The sequence below is a fragment of the Salminus brasiliensis genome, chromosome 20, assembly GCF_030463535.1.
Source record: "Salminus brasiliensis chromosome 20, fSalBra1.hap2, whole genome shotgun sequence".
In the NCBI taxonomy this organism is placed as follows: domain Eukaryota; kingdom Metazoa; phylum Chordata; class Actinopteri; order Characiformes; family Bryconidae; genus Salminus; species Salminus brasiliensis.
Genome location: NC_132897.1, coordinates 6,512,749 through 6,533,885, shown reverse-complemented (window position 1 = coordinate 6,533,885; position 21,137 = coordinate 6,512,749). Strand labels below are relative to the sequence as shown.

Below are 21,137 nucleotides of genomic sequence, written 5' to 3'. Positions count from 1 at the left end.
TACTCAGAATGGCTTAATGAGGAAAACACATCCAATGAGCGACAGAGAATGGTTAAACAGGTTGGAGCTGACAGAAAGGCTACAGTTACTCAGATGACCACTCTGTACAAGTGTGGCAAGCAGAAAAACACCTCAGCATGCACAACTCGTCCAAGCTTGAAGCGGATGGGTTTCAACAGCAGAAGACCACATTCCAGGTCATGTTCCAAATAAAGTGCTTGGTGAGCGTAGACCACAACTAGTCTAGGATTCTAAGAAATCCACTAATCCAAGGATGGGTTTTGTATAGCTGTGAGCAATATGACTAGTTATAAATACCTGTGGCTAGGAAGCGGTGAGCGGCCAGTAGAAGCTGAGGAGAAATCTTGACTTTAGATTCACTCTCGTGCTTGAAGGCGGAGAAATCTCTCTTGTTTTTATTGGGGGCCACCTTCTTCCTGGTCCGATTGTCAACTGAAGTGGGAAAAACACATTGATGTAAATGATTAAACGTATTTGGTTAAACACAGTTCAATACATAAACACCTTCCTGTGATGTTTAGATGAGAAGCCAATGTTTTACATTAATCTAAACCTGAAAACACTTCTGTTTCACATTTGAAGGGTTTTAAAAGAAACATTGACAGAATGCATAATAGAAAACTATCTATAATGGTTACCATAATCAAAAGAGCTGAGATGGCAAATGTTCCATAAATAACAGCAGCACTATTACTGACACCAAAGATTAGCCTTTCATTTTAACCTGAGTTGAAAACTCAACCACCGCCATTCTATGACTGTATGAAACACAATGTACAAAACATATGAACCAAAGGTCTGTTCACCAAACATGCAAAACATGACCCAAGCTTCTTTTTAAAGAAGTATGAGTCTACAGCATGTACAGTATTGCATGAGGAGTGTGCGTAAGCAGTGTCTGATGACTAAGTAAATGAAGTATGCCAGTATGACTGTATGAGTGTTGGACGTTGTCACTCACTGTAAAGGTCTGATTCATCCAGGATCTCAGACTTGATGATCTCCTCAATGACATCCTCCAAAGTGACCAATCCCAAGACCTCATAGAATGGATCCCCTTCCCCCTCGTTATTCACCTTTTGAACAATGGCCAGGTGGGATTTACCTGTGACAAAAATAATTACAGGTCATAGGTCAGTCAAACCAATCAGTGTTTAGCAATGCAGACCATCGACTCTAAGAAACAAGGGTTTGGCTTTGTGGAGAGTCAGTGCTTTCCACTGGCTGATAAGTGACAACGCAGCTGGTCAAGCCAACAGGCAGATGGTCATTAGCAGCTAAACCACATCCAGCAACAGAGATCAGGTACAAGTTGTTGCTTATCACAACTGTATTGTTTACTGTATGAGCACACACAGCTTGTCTAGCCCCCGTAGAGAAGTATTGCCATTAGAATAGGATTCTCTGGAGCACATAAACCTGAGCCTATAAGAGGGGTAGAGGTGCATAAAGCCCACAGCATTGAGCGGTTAAACAGTGGAACAGTGGTGCTAGAGCCAATACTTTTAGAATGACTTGGGGTGGTGATCAACACCCCGACCCCACTAATGCTCTTGTCAAATCCTCATAGCAATGCTCCAAAATCTAGCAGAAAGCCCCTTTTCCTGGACAGTAGAGACAGTTACTCCAATTAAAGCAGGAGAAACTTTTGAAAATCCTTGATTATAGGTGTCCCAATACTTTCGTCCCTATATTATATATTTTCATCACGAATGGACCAATAGAAATGCTACAAAATGACGAAGCAGTGTAATCAAAATATTAATAGTAATAACATGTTCGTTATTAATGATACTGGCTGTTCTTGGACTTTGGCTGCTATTTGAAACTGTAAGTGCCTGATACAACAGAACTAAAACTATTAATATTTAGTATCAGAACTATTAAGGCGACGGGCCTTGAATGGATTCAGGGTTGTTGCAGACAGATCAATACTTAATACAATACTTTCAGCCCAGCACAGACTAGTGGGCGGAGTCAGATCCTGTGGAAAACAAAACACTTCTATTCAATTAAACTAAACACTGAGTCACATCTTGTTTTGGTACTCGAGTCTGCTTGAAGGACCAGACCACTGACTAATTACATATAAAGTGTAAAATGCACTGAAACACAACAATGCAATGGAACAAAATGACAATGCACTGTGCAGAAGAGTCCGTGTTAATTACCAGAACTACTGAATCTGCATTGTTTTTACACCAACATTTAAAAACAACCAGCACCAATTAACAACCCCCTCCACCCTCACTCTGCCTCTCAGTTCTAGTCTAGTCTAGTCTAGTCTAGTCTTGTTGTGAAACAACATGATAACGTCATTACTTCCTCATTTCCTCACATGTACTAAGCGGTATGTGTTTAAACTGAGATCTTCAGTAAACTGGTGTTTAGCTGAAACATGACATCATCAAACTACTTTATTTCGAAACACTGAACCCTTACTGGCTAAAACACAACAGGTGCGAAAACAATGCATAGCCCACCAGACGACAAGGACTATAAACTATAGCAGCTTCTCCGGACAGCTGTAGACGCAGTCGATCGCTCAAAACATGTTTGATATCTGACATTTGCTTGTTTACTTTACATCAGATGATGCTAGGCTAATGTTGCTAATAAACACTAGATTTGAACGGTCACCAATCTTATCTTGGTAAATACGCCAAACCCCTAATTTACGTGCTTCGGAAATGTAGGGACGTCTTGTAATCCAAGTTATGTTGACAATCTCATTAATTTGGCTGCAGAAAGGTAATGAAGACCTGAGTGCATTTTGAGAGACTGTTTAAGAGGCTGGCCTTTTCCTGAGCTGTGATTGGTGACCGTCTAAATCAGGTGTCTGTTTGCAATGTTAGCCCAGCATCTCCTGTCCTAAACTAAAGAAGCAAACTTCAGATTCCTCTGTAGGCCCTGAATGAACATGACTGGAGTAGCCTGTTAGCTCCAGCTATAGACATTAGTGGTTTGGATCATGCCAGTGGGCTGTGATTTGGGTTTCTGTAGCAGGGGTGTGTGTTAGCATTAGCGTTAGCTTTCACTCGTCCTGGAGAGAAAATAAATAAATAATAATAAAAATATAAATCAGTGGTTCTCCGGACGGTAAAAAAAAACGAACATTTCAATGATAGTTTTAGAAAGGTTCAGATATTATGGTCTGTTTTCATGTTCCACTGTGAAATAATGGCGCCTTGAGGACACCAGATGGCGCTCTGAACACCGTGGTTAAAACATAGACTCTGGATTAAGATTTACTCTGGATTAAAATACTGCATTACGATTAAAATAGTCAATGCCTGACCCATTAAAATATGCCTGGATCGTCCCTTGGCCCGCTTATTGTTGTTGATATTATTATGATGATGACTATTATTTGTAATAATAATTATTATAAGAATAAGAATAATAATAAACAACCACCAAGTCAAATATTAGGAGATACTCAGAAATTGTTTAGGATAGGTCCCACTCATAATGCCCACCCACGATGCTGGGGCACACCAACTTGCATACTTACCCAGACCCCCCGCAAACACACACACACACACACACACACACACGCACACACACACACACACACACACACACACACACACACACCCTTTTTGCACTTAAATTTATGTAGGCCAGAATTCAGAACGTTAGAAACACCTCACAACCCTCACCCTGCTGCGGCCCATCATATTACTAAAGCTCGGAGAAGGAGCCCACTGTTACTTCAATCTCAGCAAAGGAAACTCATAACCAATCTGACAGAGAAGGAAACAAGGAGAGGCCTATTCCCCTGCTGGAAAGGACGAAGAGGAGACAGAACGTAGCTTTGTGAAGCGTGAGCAGGACTTGGATTTGATTTACTGAATCCTCCCCAGCCACGTCCTTATGTTTCAGACTACCGCTAAATCATTAACAAGACGGCTGTGATTGGTCGAGGGCAGCAGTTGGGTAAACTATACAGTGTCTTAAATACAGGGTGATCCATTATGTAAAGCATGGTTTCTTTGACAGTGGTGTTATTAGATCTTGTTGCAGCTCTGCCTTGTGCAACAATTAGCCCATGCCTTAACAAGCCTGCTAGTTGCATGCCTGTGGTAACAGAGCGAGAGAGCAAGTAGTAGCAGACAGTAAGAAACGGAGAGAGAGAGAGAGAGAGAGAGAGAGAGAGAGAGAGAGAGAGAGAGAGAGAGAGAGAGAGAGAAAAGAGAAATACAATATATATGGTCACCTTGTCTCTCTAGACATAATTTGAATCAGGCGATTGAACGGACCAATAGAAATGCTCCAAAAAGGCTTTGAATAAAGATTTCTTTACACTGAAGGTTTTTCCTTCTCCTGTAATGTTGCTATTTTGGAGAGTATAACGTTTTTAGCTGGACAACGATATGCATTAGATGAGCACAATACTTTTTGTAACAAACAGTTGCTCTTTCAGTATTACTTCTGATATCAAGGGCATTAACAGGGAGTTCTTGCACCCTTTGCTGCAGTAGCAGCCTCTACTCTTCTGCAAAGTGCTTTACACTTGATGCTGGACCACTGCTGTGAAAAGCCACAAGAGCACTAGTGAGGTCAGATGCCGGATGGCTCTGGATCAGAAATGGTATTCCAATTCATCCCAAAGATACTGGATGGAGCTCATACTCTCTGGAGTTCCACCGCTCCTCAGCCCAATGCTACGGCCTGACCTTTTGATACCAGTCACTGGGAATGGCGACCCTAGGCTTACGGGTGTCCCATTCTACTACCAAACCTTTGCTACTGAGGTTACACAGGTTACACAGGTTCGTCAAAACCGGTTCTCCTAGGGCATCACTCAAAGAACCTTCTGTAGCACCCTTATTTTTGAGGGTGTAGAGTACATGGTTGTGAACATCCCAAAATATGTATCAACAGATGGCGAATAAGCTCACGCAGGGCTGCAAAACATGGACATAGCGCTACTGCTACATACTGTGACTGGGTTCTGCCTTGCATCACATTCAAATGCACTAGTCATTTAACACCCAGATTACACAAAGCCACCTTCACCGTAATCATTTACTTTTCATTGCACAGTTATACTGTCAAAAGTATGGGGACACCTGTTCTTTTAGCGTTTCTTTTTAAGTCAAGGGGTTAAAAAAAAAGTGTATTCTGCTTGTGTTGGAGTAACTGTCTTCTGTCTAGGAAAGGCTTTCTAGTAGATTTTGGAGTATTGCAGAATGTGGATTTGACTGCATTCAGTGACAAAAGTGTTAGTCAGGATGCATTAGTTAAGATGTTGGATGATTAACACCTAACCTCTTCTGCAAAAGTACCGGATAGAGCATAATCATTCCAGAGAACACATATCTACTGCTACGCAGCTCAATGTTGGGGGGCTTTACTCCCCTCTAGCCCACATCTGGCATTAGGCATGGTGGCAATGGGTTCATGTTTATCTGCTCCAGTGTGTCCTAATCTATGGACAGTACTTCTGTAGAGGGCCTAGACAAGCTGTGGGTGTGTGTTAGACTGTTTAGTAGTGTCTAAGCTTAGAGGTAACTTTTTTTTTTTGTAAAAAAAGTTTAGTTAATTTTTAGTCTATTCAAACTAGTTAAGGTAATTCTTGAGTAAACAGCAAAGAACTTTTGTAAGTCGCTCTGGATAAGAGCATCTGCTAAATGCTGTTAATGTAAAATGTAAATGTGGGCATTTGCACATCTGTATCAGCAAAGGGTGCAATGTAAAGTAGTTGAATGCATTCATTAGAAGGGGTGCCCAGGGGCAACATTTGGACATATAGTGTACCTTGATTCATCAGAACACCAACAGAAACATCTGGAACTGTGATTGGTTGAACGATGCCCCATAGAAATGGTTCAATCATTTAAAAAAGGATATTTCTGCATTGACATCCATTGAAATGAAGATTTTTACCTTCTCATGTAAAATATATTTTGTATGCAAGGCTGTTTTCTTAGAAGGTCTTTGAGTTATGCCCTGGAATAACCACTTTTGGTTCCCCGAAGAACTAGGCCACTATCACTATCAAAACCTTAAAGACTAGGAGGCTTCAGACGAGCAAGTCTCCCCAGACACATGTGGAGCCAAGAACAACAGCTTACAGCCACCTGTGCTGACCAACAACACACTAGGAGTGACGTGGGGAGAACGTGGCATCAACTCACCCCTGGGAGCAGGGCCAATTGTGCTCTTTCTGACGCTGCTGACAGCAAGCAGCGTGACCCGGCATTCGAACCAGCGTTCCTCAGCTCAAAGTGGCAGTGCTTTAATCTACTGGGCCACTCAGAGCTCCCGGCTTTCTTTGTTTTTAAACCAGCACTGAAGAGCGCATATAGAAAGGGGAGGAGTAGGCCAACACGTAAACCAAATCATAGCCCATTCACCACACTATAAGCCAGTTGTTTCACACCCGAAGTCAACAAATAACAACAGATATCAGTACCGCTACACACACACACACACACACAGAGGAAGTGATTAGACTGCAGCATTGTAAAGGAGCTGGGAGCTGATTGGTCAGGGAGGAGAGTCAGACTGGATTAGAAGATATTAAACACACTATAATTATTTTTAATTAAGTCTTGACTATTAATCAGTCCAGAATGTATCATTATAGAAATTAAAACTGAAAATAAAGGGATTTTACTGAATATATTAATCAGCAGCTCATCTGATCTAAACTGTGGGGTTGGATTTTTTATACAAACACACAAAGATCAGATCAGTAGCATCTCATAATCAGCATTTAGAGACTCTGATCAGACTGGGGGTTTAAATATCTTTATCAGGACATTTTGAATAATGATTAGCAAGTAATATAATATGCAGCCTTACAGCCACACATTTGAGGGTCACGACTGGCTGTGGTGAAGAGGCTTCAGACAGCCGCCGCAGTGCCTGGCCTACTGCATGCTACGCAACAGGGGATGAGGCAACGTCCTGACAGCATTGCTGGCAAGCTTACAGCAACTAAACACTGGGTCAGTGTGGATCTGATTCTCTCTCCGTGGCCCATTACTTCATCAGTGCACACACACCAACACACCCACACTTTGCCACACAGTCCTAAATGGACAAAAGTTTTGGGACACTTGCTCATTCATTCTTATGAAATCAAGGATATCCTGCTTTTGTTGGAGTAAATCTATATTGACTGGCTGGAAGGCTTTCTACTAGATTTTGGAACACTGCTGTGAGAATTTGATTGCATTCAGCGACAAGAGCGTTCCTGAGGTCAAGATGTCAGATGATCACTACCCCACCTCATCCCAAAAGTATTGGATGGAGCACCATCAATCCAGAGAACGCAGTTCCACTGCTCCACACTAAGAGGACATCCTTTTCTATTAGCAGTACTGCTTTACAGGCACTACACAAGCTGTATTTGTATGTCAGCAATGGGTGCAACTTAAACTAGCTAAATGCATTCATTAGAAGAGGTGTCCACATACATTTGGACATATAGCATGAGTCAGCCATTTGTAACTGCTGATGCAAACCGATGCGAAGACATGCATGCTTGGGTCACGCGCACATACTCACACACAGACACACACAAGCCAGTTTCCACAAGCCAGTTCTCGCTGAGTCATCACTCCCTCTGGTTAAAACAATGTTGGTCTTTCTTCTCCCTCCTCTTCCACACACACACACACACACACACTTCCCCTACGCCCTCCAGCACCACACACACTACCCTTTAGTATGCACCCAAAGTGCTTTTCCTAGACATCTTCACCAACCCACAACACCACTCACACACACAATCTAAGTTCAGTTAAGCTTTGATAGGGCTGTCATAATGATCCGATTAAAACTGATCACTGAATTGTAATAAATGATCAGTTGGTAATTTACATTACATCAATGCACAATTTAAAATCTCCCAGAAGTCTGTTATGTCTGTTAGCCCGAGCCCGACTCACACATTCAGTATTTATAAGGACTCATATTGCTTCTTAGAGTTTTTCAATGGAGGTTTTTCTATAATGTATGGCCTCTTTTATTATGCAGTCAAGTCCATTTGTGGTGTCTAATTACTTGATTAATTGCTAAAATAGTTGGCAAATTACTCAATTACTTTTATCTTCAATTATGGAGGTCAGTGCTTCCATTGGGCTATGGAAGCACTCAACTACAATGACCAATGACCTGCTTTTTACACACACACACACACACACACACACACACACACACACACACACACACACACACACACACACACACACAGCCACACTGCAAGCTGCGCAGAAACTCCGTAATTTCCCAGTCAACAGTAGTTCAGAGAAGAGTAAAGCTAAAGGAATTCATATTTCTAATGCCAATTCATATATAAACGTTATTGCAAATAATGTGCAAGTTGAATTATCAAAACTTGCTCAGATTAATGAATGGGAAATGAATTATCATATCATTTGACTTAAAACAAAGGCAGAGGCAGATTACCAACGGCCCAAGAATGCCAGCCACTAGAGCCCCTCACTCAGTAAAGACTTAAAAGACAGTAAAAAATGGGGAATCCTCAAGGCCAAATAAAGGTATATATGGAGTTGAAAAGCTTTTGAACATTTAGCAGGAGACAATGTTTGACCAACACTGACCAGCTGCGTATTTCACTTTACAGAACATAAAGAGAAAGTTTTAAAATCTGAACCTCAAAACACTAAACAGCTGGCAATGGATGGTTCTGATTTCATTGTAATTCCACTGTCAGTCCTCACTGTCTTTGCTGTCCTAACTGACAGGCTGGGGTTTTGTAGAACTACACACTACTCATCAAAATCAATAAAATGACTGTAGATGGCAGCGGTGCCTTACATCGGAGCTGGCATGAAACCACCACAGTGTTGATTTAGGGCCCTGCAGGAGTTTATGCCCCCGGGGGCCAGGATTTATGAATCCGCCTATGACTATAAACAGGACGTTCTGCTGAAGTTCTGCTGCTGTAAGGCTTGAGAAAACCGATCATTTGAGGGGAAAAAAAAAAAAAAGTGGTGAAAAGGGTCGACTTTGCAACCCTGCTAACAGAGTTACACGACTGCTACAACCGCTTAATGAATCACTGGAGTCTGTAAATAAAAGATGGTATTTCTTCAAACAGGACAGCGAAGTTTACTCTGGTTCTAACATAATGAATATAAATATTAAAGAAGAGGACAGCAGGACTGGTTACTGATCTGCAACAGGGCTTTTTAACAGAAGGCCCCGCCCACAAACACGTTCTCCTACAAGGCTGGACAAGCATTACAGAGTGATAGCAGTGCGATAGAGATGTAGCAGAGCGATAGAGAGTTCTCAGCCAAATGAAAGAGAAACTGCAGACGTCTTTGTTTAGAGCCTTGAGTTTTCTGCCATGCTGCTGAGCTGGATTATGTTGACTATGTCAAATTAAGGCAGACTACAAATAACCTTCAAAACACCCTACAAACGAATTAGAGTTGGGGGTGACTAACGCAACGCTATTTAATACCCTTGATTTCAGAAGACACAATGAATGAGCAGGTGTCCCAACACTTTTATCCACATAGTGTATTTTGACAAAATGCGACTTGCAATTTCTCATTAGGTTGAATAAGATTGTTTGCAATCTCCACATTTTGGTCGGCCTAGCAATAGTTGTCATGAAAGCAGCGTTTGTGGGTGGTGAACGAACAGGGCAGTAAATACTACATTGTGCAACTTCATCCAAGATTGCACCAGCCAACTTTACTGACTTTCTAGAGTAAATAAGCGAAGGACAGCCCAATGTTCTTGAGCAAGAAATGGCCCCAACATGTGAACATCATGAAAAATGACTTACCCATTTACAACATGGACAAACATACTGACAGATGAAAAATTATTTCATTAGTCAGGAAATAAGAGCCTTAATCTGTCATTGATCTTATCATTGGGGGGGAGGCCTACTCATTCTCAGCATTAACTCCTAAAACCAGTGCCAGCCGATTAACCTCACTGCACCATTCCAGGAATGTCTGGTCAAGGAATGTCACACAAATATCTAAATAGTCTTTGATAGAATCACCCCAAGCACTAAATTTAGCAATGCAGTGACCTACTAGTTACTGCTGTTCATTATGGATGTGTCAATTTACCTGTGTTTACTAAATCCAGTAAAGTCGCCCTGTCCTTCTTGTCTTGGTGACTTTTTCCTTTTCCTGCTCACTAATAAGCAGAAGCAGGAGAGCAGAATCTCAGACAGTGCAAGGCCTAGTGGCACACCACAAATCACGTGTGTGTGCAGTCAGCACGCTAACAACTGAGGCACGTGTGTGTGTGTGTGTGTGTGTGTGTGTGAGAGTTTGTTTTCATACATTTACAAGACAGAAGCGTTCTTCTTTTTGACGAACATCAGAGAACAACCTACAGAGCTAACCTACAGCACCAATAAACTGCTGCTGATTTTGTAACTTGTTCCCCTCACAAACAACTAGGAGTGTAACGGTGCGTGTATTTGTACTGAGAGTGCATGGAGAGTGTGCGGTGTGCTATGTGGGAATAGCCCGTACCACCCGGTAACCTTACGGTACGTGCCCACTTGCCACCTCACCTCGCCACATCCTATTTACTTTAATGGAGATGCTGCCGCATGCGCGCGGTGCATGACTGGTTGCACTGTGTCTAGAGCTAGAGCTTCAACTTCATGCCAATGAGTATGACCACCACACTGCATTTCTCATACATTAGCACCACCTGCCCAATATTGAAAAGGCCCCCTGTCACAACAGATCTGACCTTTTGAGCCTTGGACTCCACAAGACCTCTGAAGGTGTCCTGTGGTATCTGGCACGAAGATGTTAGCAGCAGATCACTATAGTACTGCAAGTTGTGACAAGGGACCTTCATAGATCCCATCAATATGCCGTAGGTGCCCATGACCCTATTGCCGGTTCACCAGATGGACTTTTTTGGAACACTTTTGCAAGGTACTAACCTACCAAGCACCTACAGCATACAGAGAACAGCCCCGCTTGACGTTTTGGAGATACTCTGACCCAGTTGTGTATCCATCATAGTTTAGTTCTTGTCAAAGTGGCTCAGATTCTTATGCTTGGCCATTTTTCCTGCTTTTCAAAAACTGACTGTTCACTTGCTATCTAATATACCCACCCTGACAGAAGACAATCAATGCTTTTCATTTCAGCTGTAAATAGTGAAACTCTTTAAGACTCTTATGGCTGATCAGTCTATAAGGGTTTTCAGGTCCTTGAACCCTGTGACCCTGTATAAAACACACACATGAACATGTTGAGCATGCACGTGTGAGGGCGAGTTTACGTCGGCTGAGACTGGGGGCCTGTCAAGCATTGTGATAAGTGCAGACAGGCGGATGACAACTTTGCTCCTTTCTTAGACAGCTGTCAATCATTCCTACCTCCCTCTCCTTCAATCAGCTTCAAACTGTTCTTCCACTGACCTTTCCTCTCTCGCTACATGCAGTGTCAGCACAGGAAGAGAGGAAAAAAAGAAGAAGAGCATGTTTGAGAAAACACTGCTGTGAAACAGCCACTAACACACACACACACACACACACACACACACACACACACACACACACACACACACACACACACACACACACACAGATCCTATTACACACTGAGAGGCTTACGACATGATGGTCCCGAACAGGGAGCAGAAGGAATCCACTAAGCAGGACCATAATAACAAACAAAACAGCACTTTGGTCAGAGCAGTGGGCCGCAGGGTCTACTGGAAGTACACAGAGCGCCCCAGTGCCTGCTGTCTGCTGAAACACAAATTTTGGGGTAATTATGAATGCTGTATTACGTCTACGTTATGTCTACTTGTCTGGAGGGTGGGCGAATGCAGAAAGGAGCAGACAATGATGTAATATGAGAATGGGCCATTTCTCAAAAGAAAGACAATAGACCTCTCGTAAGATCTCGTAACAGCCCAAAAAAAAAGAAGAAAAAACGGTTCTCATGATGATAATGCATATTTTAAGGTCCCTCAAACAGTAAGAGACTGACAGACACACCGCACACTCCTAAAAATAAAGGTGCTTCAAAGGGCTCCATAAAAAGACCGAGATTTGAGTGTGGAGAAGCTTGGTAGGTTGGTAAATAGCCTTTCAAGTACCCTATATGTGCAAAAGTTTGTAGACACCTGCTCCTTTAGAGCTGCTTTCGAAATCAAGGATGATAAAAGGGAGCTTGTTCACCCTCTCCTCTTCCATTTTGGAACACTGCTGTGAGGATTTGATGGCATTCCACCATGAGAGCATTAGTGAGGTCAGGTACTGATTATGGATGATTAGTTATAGGTCAACACTGCTGCTCAAACCTATCCCAGAGGTATTGGCTGGAGCCTTCAGCACTCCAGCAGGATTTATGCCCCTCTAGCCACCGAATGGCATTGGGCATTTTGACCGTAGACACATGTGCATGCACAACTGAATACCAATGTCAATAATGGGTGCACAGTAAAGTTGCTGAACTCACTCATGTGTCTCTATCTAGTTTTAAATCATAGGTTGACATTATCCTACTGGGACACCTGCTCATTCATTGTTTCTTCCAAAATCAAGGGTTTCTCCTGCTTTTGTTGGAGTAACTGTCTCTACTATCCAGGGATCACTTTCTAATAGATCACCACCACACCTCATCCCCAACGCATGTACTGTATGCACTGGATTGACCACCACAGTTCTACTGCTCCACAACTCAATGCTGGGGAGGATTAACACTCCTCCAGCCCAAGTGTGGCATTAAGTATGGTGCCAATAGGTTCATGTGTATCTGCTTAACAGAGTCCTATTCTATTGACAGTACTTCCTTACATGGACTAGACAAGTTGTGTGTGTGTGTGTGTGTGTGAGAGAGTGTCAGCAATGGAAGCAACCTAAAGTAGCTAAACGCATTCATTAGAAGGGGTGTCCACAAACATTTGGACATATAGTGCATCTTGGTGTGCACTCTCATATTCAATATTTTATGCACAACACTAAATCTAATTAACCAGCACTAATTATACTCCCTCCTATTGCAGGGGTGGGGAAGAAAGGGCAAGAGTCCAGCGCAGTTTGCTGATTTTGCTGCACTACACACCTACTAAACCTGGCCAACACCAGGTGGGCTGAATCAGGTGTGCTTGAGAAGGAAAAACACACATCTTTGAAGGAATTTGGCCTTCCTGGACCACACCTGCCCACTCCTGCCCTGTTGAAACATGTAGTTGGTCAGTGTTCACTGAAGATATCTGACAGTATTGTCCCACAACACAATGTAAAACAGAAACGGAGGAGCTTGGAGAAGTGGATAACATTAATTACTTGTCAAGAGGTGGGATCTACATATTAGGCAGCAAGTGAATTCCTGAAGTTGGGGTGTTGGAAGCAGGAAAAATGAACAAGCATAAGAATCTGAGCCACTCCAACAAGGACCAGAAGACAATGCTAAAGAACCATGATAAGGCCCTACTGCAGATGCACATGTTCATACACGTTCAAACCAACTCATGTCTACACACAACCAGTTCAGCCCTGTTTTTCCTCTAGCTTCCCTACAAAGTCAGGACATTTTCCCCCCGTAAACTATATGAAAACAAACACACACGTTATTGGAGTGACAGTCAGTCAACCCGTTCCTGGGTGTGGACGTCAGACTGCCACAGGCAGGTAGGAGGGGTGGAAGGAGAAAGGGTCAAAGGGTGTCTGAATGAGGAAACAGCAGACAAAGGGGCCATTTTAGATCAAGGACAGAAAGTGGACTGAGAAGAGACTCCTCTGGGCTCTGGACTTGACCGCTTTGCCTTGGCAGACTCGTTCACACAGCAGCCTAGATCCAGACCAGTGGGTTCCTGATCCAGGATCAGGTCTCTCTCTCTCCTAAATAGATCTCAGTCAGTGCACACTAAAGAAAGGAACTGACCCACAAACAGCACATCAGACACGTTTTTAAAGTGGTTCAAGGTTGGTAGGTGGAAGGTTAAATTCCTATGAAGGTCTTAAGAGAAGATCAGTTAGATCCCTAGGAAAGGCAATTAAGCGTACTGCTTTCATGAGCCAGACAGATTCTTAAGAAGTACAGGCCAAGCCAGGCATACACTACACGTCCAAAGGTTTGTAGATTCCTTCATTCCAAACATCTCTCTCAAATCAAGGCTATTAATAGAGAGCTTGTCCACCCATTTGTTGCAGCCTCTGCTCTTCTGAGATTTACACTAGACGCTGGAACACTTCTATGAAGATTCGATTGCATTTAGCTGTAAGAGCATTAGAGAGGTCACGTACTGGTGTTGGACCCATCCCAAAACAACTCATTGGAGCTTCCTTCACCAGAGAATGAAGTTCCAACTTCCACTGCTCTACAACCCAACGCCCAAATGCTGTGTCAAAGATTGGGAGCACTCTAAAGTTGTCCATTATGAACCAAAATCTACATTATCCAAAACCTGCTTTTGTTGCTTCATTAGGCGAATAAGATGTTACAGTTTACAGTATGTTTGTATTATTTCAAGAAAAGGCTAAGGCTAAGTATGCTCAAATCCCATATTAATACTCAGAACTGGTCGATTGTTGTGGACACTACTAGCTTATGTTGTAGAATTTCATCCAAGCCAATGGCATGGAGGGGAAATGCGCAAGACGGCCGCCATGTTGGGGACGGCCTTTGTTAAGAGACTAACTGCTAGCTAGCTAGCAAGATTAAGCAGTAACATACACATATATAAGTTGGTGCATTTTAAATAAGCATGTCAAAAGAACTGCTAACAAAAACTAAAAAAAATAATCAAATTAGTCCATAACAAAACTTTTCTTTTTTGGTTTCAATTTGGCACTACTTCAAAAACTTAGCTTACAGGGCTGTACCTTAACACAGCAAGTCATTTTATCACTCCTGTTGGTACAAAGTGGTGTAGAATGTCCATGTTATGGGTATTAATCTGGCAAAACATAATAATAATAATAATAAAATTGTATAAAAGCACCTTTTTAGAGTATTTGTGTTCAGTACACAACTCGGGGGGGGGGGGCGCACAGGAGTGCTGCAGGAGTAGTCTTCCGCTTGGCCAGCTAACTCTGTCACAGCACTGCTCCAGCAGTTTGCAAACGGTGTTGGACAATACCTCGATTTCGCTCGTCACTGCACATTACTTGACAAATGACCTACAAGCAGGAGAAGCTGAAGTATTACATAATACGCTGAGAAAGAGAAGGACGAGAAAACGTCAATACAGCAACTCGAGCCTACAGACGCACCAGAGAAACACAAAGTGCTCACTGTGCTAATGTGCTTAAATGTTTGATACTACAACAGAAAAGTTACAGCCACTGCTTCTCTTCTCAGATCAATAACACTGTGAAAGTGGCATTTCAGAATAGCATCTAGATTGTCTTAAGCTGGGGCAATATTATTTAAAGAATAATGCAGAAATGACTTTTGGAACAAAATTTGCCATAAAAGCTTCAGCAAACCAACATCCCCTGTCTAACCAGAGTCAGAAGGACCTGACATGAGTGAGTGCACGGTCACCTAGGAGAAAACCAACGACAAGAGCCCTCCTTAACGCCTCTTTCCTTCCGACAAAACTGTGCTATACTGTGCTCTATTGTCCTCATTACTAAAAACTGTTAAAGGAATTGTCTAATCTCCATCTGCTGCATCTCTACCATATGGTTGAAAAACATGGATAGGAAAGAACTGAAGAACTGAACACTTAAGGCCTTTGAAACACACTTACAATGGATACCAATGGGCATCCTATTGGCTTCATCATAAGTGTGTTTTTGGGTCAGGAGAGGTTTCTGTTTGTTCCTTAGCACAGTCAAATTCAGTCATTGTCCACTGTAATTAAGTATATCATCATCTCCATTTTTGCCCTTTGCCCTTTTTTTCACAATAATAGGTCTACGATGACCCTACCCCACCCCTTCCATCCATCATTCCAGCTGCTGCTATAGGGCAGGAGACTTAAGGCCTTATGTATTTCTATGTATTTGTGCATCCGACTGTCAAAAATAGGTCTCCATATTATGCAAATTTAATGGACTATAAAGTGGTCTTATCTATATGCGAATCTGGCAGTCGTTCTTTACATGGTCTCAAACATTTATAAGGAATGGACCAGTAGAAACGGTCCAACATGATTCTGTCATTAAAAGTCAAGAGTTGTTTTTTGTTTTTTTTTTCCTGCAGGCTTGTAAGCTTGCAATTTTGGAGATGCAAGGCTTTTGTGTAACGGATTCCTTTAAAGACACAAAATCATTTGCATTCCTCTTTCATTATTCATTATTTAAAGGCAAAAGATGGTAGTTTGAATGAGAATGGAGGGTTGGACTGATGAATGCAACCACAACAAATGTGGAGCCAGTAACCCCGGGATACACTAAGGCTTCTCATTTTGTCAATGCATCATCCAAACGAAGGCCACGTGCCAGCACAGAGCGAGTTGGCTACCACTGCCATACTGTATGCAGGGGTAAGAACAGCGAGGATACCGCTGGCAGGTGTAGAGGACCAGGCCAAAGCCTGTTGACTGTAAACTGGTTCCCTTTGTGCACATATAATGGACTTAGCCTCTTTACTGTGAGCCATGGCTGGCTGTTAAAAAAAAAAAAAAAAACATACAGGGGCAGGTTAGAGGCACATGACGCACTCTTGGAAAGCACTGCAGTACAGCGACACAATTAATCATACTCTAATCATCATGAGCATTGTCGGGTTCTGCAGTTAATTAGGCGCAGCTGCCAAAGCAGCAAACTTGGCTAAAGTTAAAGTATTACTAGTATTAAAGTAATATAGTTAATAATATTTATAATTTAAATATCTGCCAAGACAAACATATAACCTGGATTTGCAACAGCATATATATAATTAGGTTGATATTGAGTGCTGTAAATGAGCTACTGTGTTACATAATTATCTGAATAATTTGAATAAATGTTAGTCATTTTTATAGTGGATATACTTTTAGCCATCACTGTGCAGCTGTACTCTGCAATAGCAGCTCTTTCTGAACCCCTTAGGCCTTAAATATAAAATGTAGAGGAGAACATGGATCCAGAATTGCAAAAAAAAAAAAAATCTCTCTAAGAAATAAGACACACAATCATGAAAAAATAAAGTACATTAAAAAGCAACTGAATTATTCTCACTGGAAATCTGGCATGATTAAAAACCTTCCTCCTTCCTCTGGAGAGACAGAGCATAAGAAGGGCAGGTACAGGTTATATATAATACACTAGGGGGGGCAAACTTTCACTACGGTGGCAGCCTCGAGAGTACACAGTCACTACCTCTTTAGTACCTTTTTAGTTAGTGAACACAACCGCACTATTTTTCAATATTTTTTTTGTGTATATAAGTTCCATTACTTCCCATACATTGTGTCTCAACTTCAGGCCTTATCTTCCATAATAGGACCAAACTGGACATTACTGCCCTACAGAGTTCCACAACACACTTCTATTGTACCCTTTTTATCTTAAAGTAATGATGACCACAGTATACAGTTTGAGAGTGTGTTTATGTATCACCAGTCAGTATGGAGGCTAAGAAGACCTACACGAATAAAGAGTAGCGGATGGTGTGTGATATCTATATCCATCAGACGGTTTTGATTTGGCGATATTTATGGGCCTCCAGGGGATCAGAATGTTTAAGTGGTGTTAGGCTACTGTGCTGCAATATTTGCATTTTAATTAAATTACTACAGTATTTAACCTTTATGAATAACTATACATTTCTTCTGTGCTTCAGATCCTTGTAAAAGTAGTCTTAATTTATAGGTTTGGTAAATATTCATGTATCAGCATCAACAACGGTGGATATACATGAAAAATATTGGTTAACAATTCCCAGCTCGGTGCATACTTAATCCCTATGTAATAATTAGGTTGTCTTCTTCCGTGCATATTAGATATGCATACGTCGCAGCTTGTTCATTTTTATCATGATACTGGCCTTTGTAATACTGATAGCACAGATGGCCATTACAAAAATTAAGCCTGTAGCAAAGCAATACATTTATTATTACTGTCATGTATTATGGCCAACTGTAAATGTATTATCTAGATTATTATTACTATTACCCATCATTACTTTTATTATTATGATTACTACTATGCATATCAATAATTATATCAGTGCACCTGATCTTAACAACAGTCTTATGTGGTGTTAAGGTGACTTTATTGGTCATTTATAATTGGTTTTGATCAGAGGAGGATGTACCCCCCCTCCCCCCTTTATAGGGGAGCAGGCCTAAAAACGTACGAGTATTTTGGTTGTAGGGCCCAGTGTAAAATCTCTTTACTCAAGGTTTCTTCCTACAGCTTTGAGGGTGTTTTCCATTATACTCTCACCTTTCCTTGCTCACCTGACCTGACCTGACATGGTCTAGGAGATTTTCGGTGGGTTCTGTGAACCCAGGCATCTATAATAATCTTTAATATTGTGAGGACCTGACGACCTGATGAACTCATCACTGCCAAATGAGAACAGGCAGACTTTACTTAAGAAGGTTTCAAAAGCCTGTTGATTGATTGTTCCATATGCCAGTGGCCAGTGACTGATTTTTGCTCCATCCCGGTTCCCAAGAGACTGAGCAAACATGTGGACCATCTGGATGGGTCTAAGGACCAATCAGAGAACCCCATTGCCTTCTGCAACAATAGAAGTGCAATCACCCTCCAAGCACCAAGCACCCACTGAAGGACCTCCCTGTTTAATGTAGAAGTTGTGCATCTTCAACCAGCACTAATAACCCCAGACCAAACACTGTGCAGTGTGAACAGACCTTTCTTAAACTCCTCCAACATGGAGTCCAGCTTGGTGTCATGGAAAACAAAGTGGACCGGGTGGTTGTAGAATTTGGTGATGGTCTTGAGGGTCGTGCAGTCGTCCGGATCCACGAAGGCCAGGTCCTTGACGAAGAGGATGTCCACGATGTTGGTCCGCTCATCCTCAAACACCGGGATGCGAGTGTAGCCGCTCTCCATGATCTCGGACATGGTGTTGAAGTCCAGCACCGCATCACTGTGTATCATGAAGCAGTTGTTTAGCGGAGTCATGACGTCCTCCACCGTCTTAGTCCTGAGCTCCAAGGCTCCCTGGATCATATTCATCTCCTCTTTCACCAAGTCGTTGTAAGGCTCAGTCACCTTCAGCATCTCCACCAGCTTCTCACGGTTGTAGACCGTGCCCATCTCCTGGCCCAAGATGCAGTCCAGCAGCTTGCTGACAGGGTAGGACAAGGGGAAGGTCAGCAGCATGAAGAACTTGGTAAGCAGGATGGTGTTGGCGCCCACTGCCAAGCCGTGGCGAGAGCAGAGGGCCTGAGGCACAATCTCACCAAAGATGACTATGCCGATGGTGGAGGCCGCCACAGCACCCACACCTGAGCCTATGAGGTCATCCAGAAGGATGGTGAGGGTGGTGTTGACCAGAACGTTGCCTAGAAGCAGTGAGCAAAGCAGGTAGTTCCCCTCCCTTCGGATGGGCTCAATTTTGCGTGCATACTTCTTCTCTTTGTCTGTGCCACAGCTTTGCACGATGCGCAACTCCATGGGGTCCAGAGCCATGAGGCCCAGGTTTAGCCCACTGAACATACCTGACAGCACCAACAGGCAGCAGATCAGGATCACCTGGAGCCACATGGGGAGCAGGTACTTCTTATCCTCCACCACGCGAAGCCTGCCATCCTGCTCGCCTAACAGGTACCACGTGCCGTCCCTCTCGTTCCTCGTGCACAAGCCATAGTCCTTGTGCGTCTCACTTTTACGCAGCAGTCTGACTGTAAGGCGCAGCACCGCGGAGGTGCCCTGCTTACCCACGTTTATGCTCTTCATGATGATGTCTTTGGTGGAATCGACGCAGGTGCCGTTCTTCTCATCTCCACCTCCACCGCTTCCACCTCCACCACCACCACCACCGGTGTCCCCACCCAGGTCCATGAACATGACCTGCGCCAGGGTGTTGTTGCTGAGGTGCAGCCCGTAGAAGCGGAGGGACACGCTGCTCTCCTCGGTCACCTGGATCACGCCGTCCTCGGTGATCGTGGCCGGCTTGTCGCTGCCCTCCAGCCGCATGCCGAGGATGCGGCTCTCGCCCGCGTCCCCCGCGCCGCTCCCCGCCGCGCTCGCACAAACTCCGGTGCAAAGGAAAACCACGAAAGTCAGCGCGCTCCCCTTTCCACACCATCCTGTCGCCATGTTTGTTATCCACACACACTCTGACACACGCGCACGCTCGTTCTGCCCGCTAGTCGAGGGCTGACGTCACCTACTCCTTTCCGCAGGACACGCCTCCTCATTAGCATACCACCAATGAGGTTGCTGTGCCTGCCTACTCAATTTGCATGCCACCAAGAAGTCTCTGGGCTGCGATTCTTGTTACCAAAACACCAATCAGACTGTTCGATAGGTCCCTTATTAGCATACCGCCAATAAGAGTGGTATACGCGCTCCCTCATTAGCATACAGCCAATGATATTTCGATATACGCGTGTAAGGCGTGAGCGCCTTCAGTCTGTGCTCTTTTTAAGGACGACTGCGCCCTCGTGTGGTGCAGGGTGAACACTGCTGAAGTGGGACGTTTAAGCTTGAGCCTAATTAAATTAGTTGGTATACAGAACTTCAGTGACTGAAACACCTTTGGTAGTAAAGTGTTAAACTGGTGGGACTGGTGATCGTTATGCCATTTATAAGGGAGGAGTCCAAATCCAGTTTTTGACTGGGATTATAAAAAATCAATAGTAAGTGTATAGTAAGGCATGGCAGGACTGAGGAAAATTAGTCTAAATGAGTTTAAGATTTAAAGAATCAATTTGTAAATAGTATTTAAGGTTTGTAAATGTACACTAAAGGGTGTGACATGTAAAAAAATGGAAAATATAAATAATTGAATGTAATTTTTAGTTTTTAATTTTATTGGAAATGGGACTGGTAAACTGGGACACCCACTCAATCCATTTGAAGGGGCCTTAATGGGGAAATCTGTTTTTGTTATTGTATTTTTAAAAATATCAATTTACAGTGGAATACAAAAGTTTGGACACCCCTGAAAAATAATAGTTTATTAATAGTTAATAATATTTTTTATTATTTTTTAATTTTTTACAGTAAAATGTTTACCATGCCACTGGCCACATCTCTCTACACCACCACAGAGCAG

At 42.8% G+C, this 21,137-nt stretch overlaps 1 protein-coding gene across 3 annotated transcripts in view; it reads right to left on the bottom strand.

Annotated features, from left to right (window-relative positions):
• LOC140542341 (metal transporter CNNM4) overlaps nt 1-20,192 on the bottom strand; it is a 41,798-nt gene extending 21,606 nt beyond the window's left edge. For all 3 annotated transcript variants that reach the window (XM_072665290.1, XM_072665292.1, XM_072665291.1), the window contains exons 1-3: nt 18,763-20,192; nt 983-1,126; nt 319-453 (exon numbers count right to left, since the gene is read on the bottom strand). In XM_072665290.1, the coding sequence (XP_072521391.1) occupies nt 319-453; nt 983-1,126; nt 18,763-20,176 (1,693 nt within the window). In that variant the 5' untranslated portion in view covers nt 20,177-20,192. The remainder of the gene's footprint in view (nt 1-318; nt 454-982; nt 1,127-18,762) is intronic.
• Between the last annotated feature and the right edge of the window lie 945 nt (nt 20,193-21,137).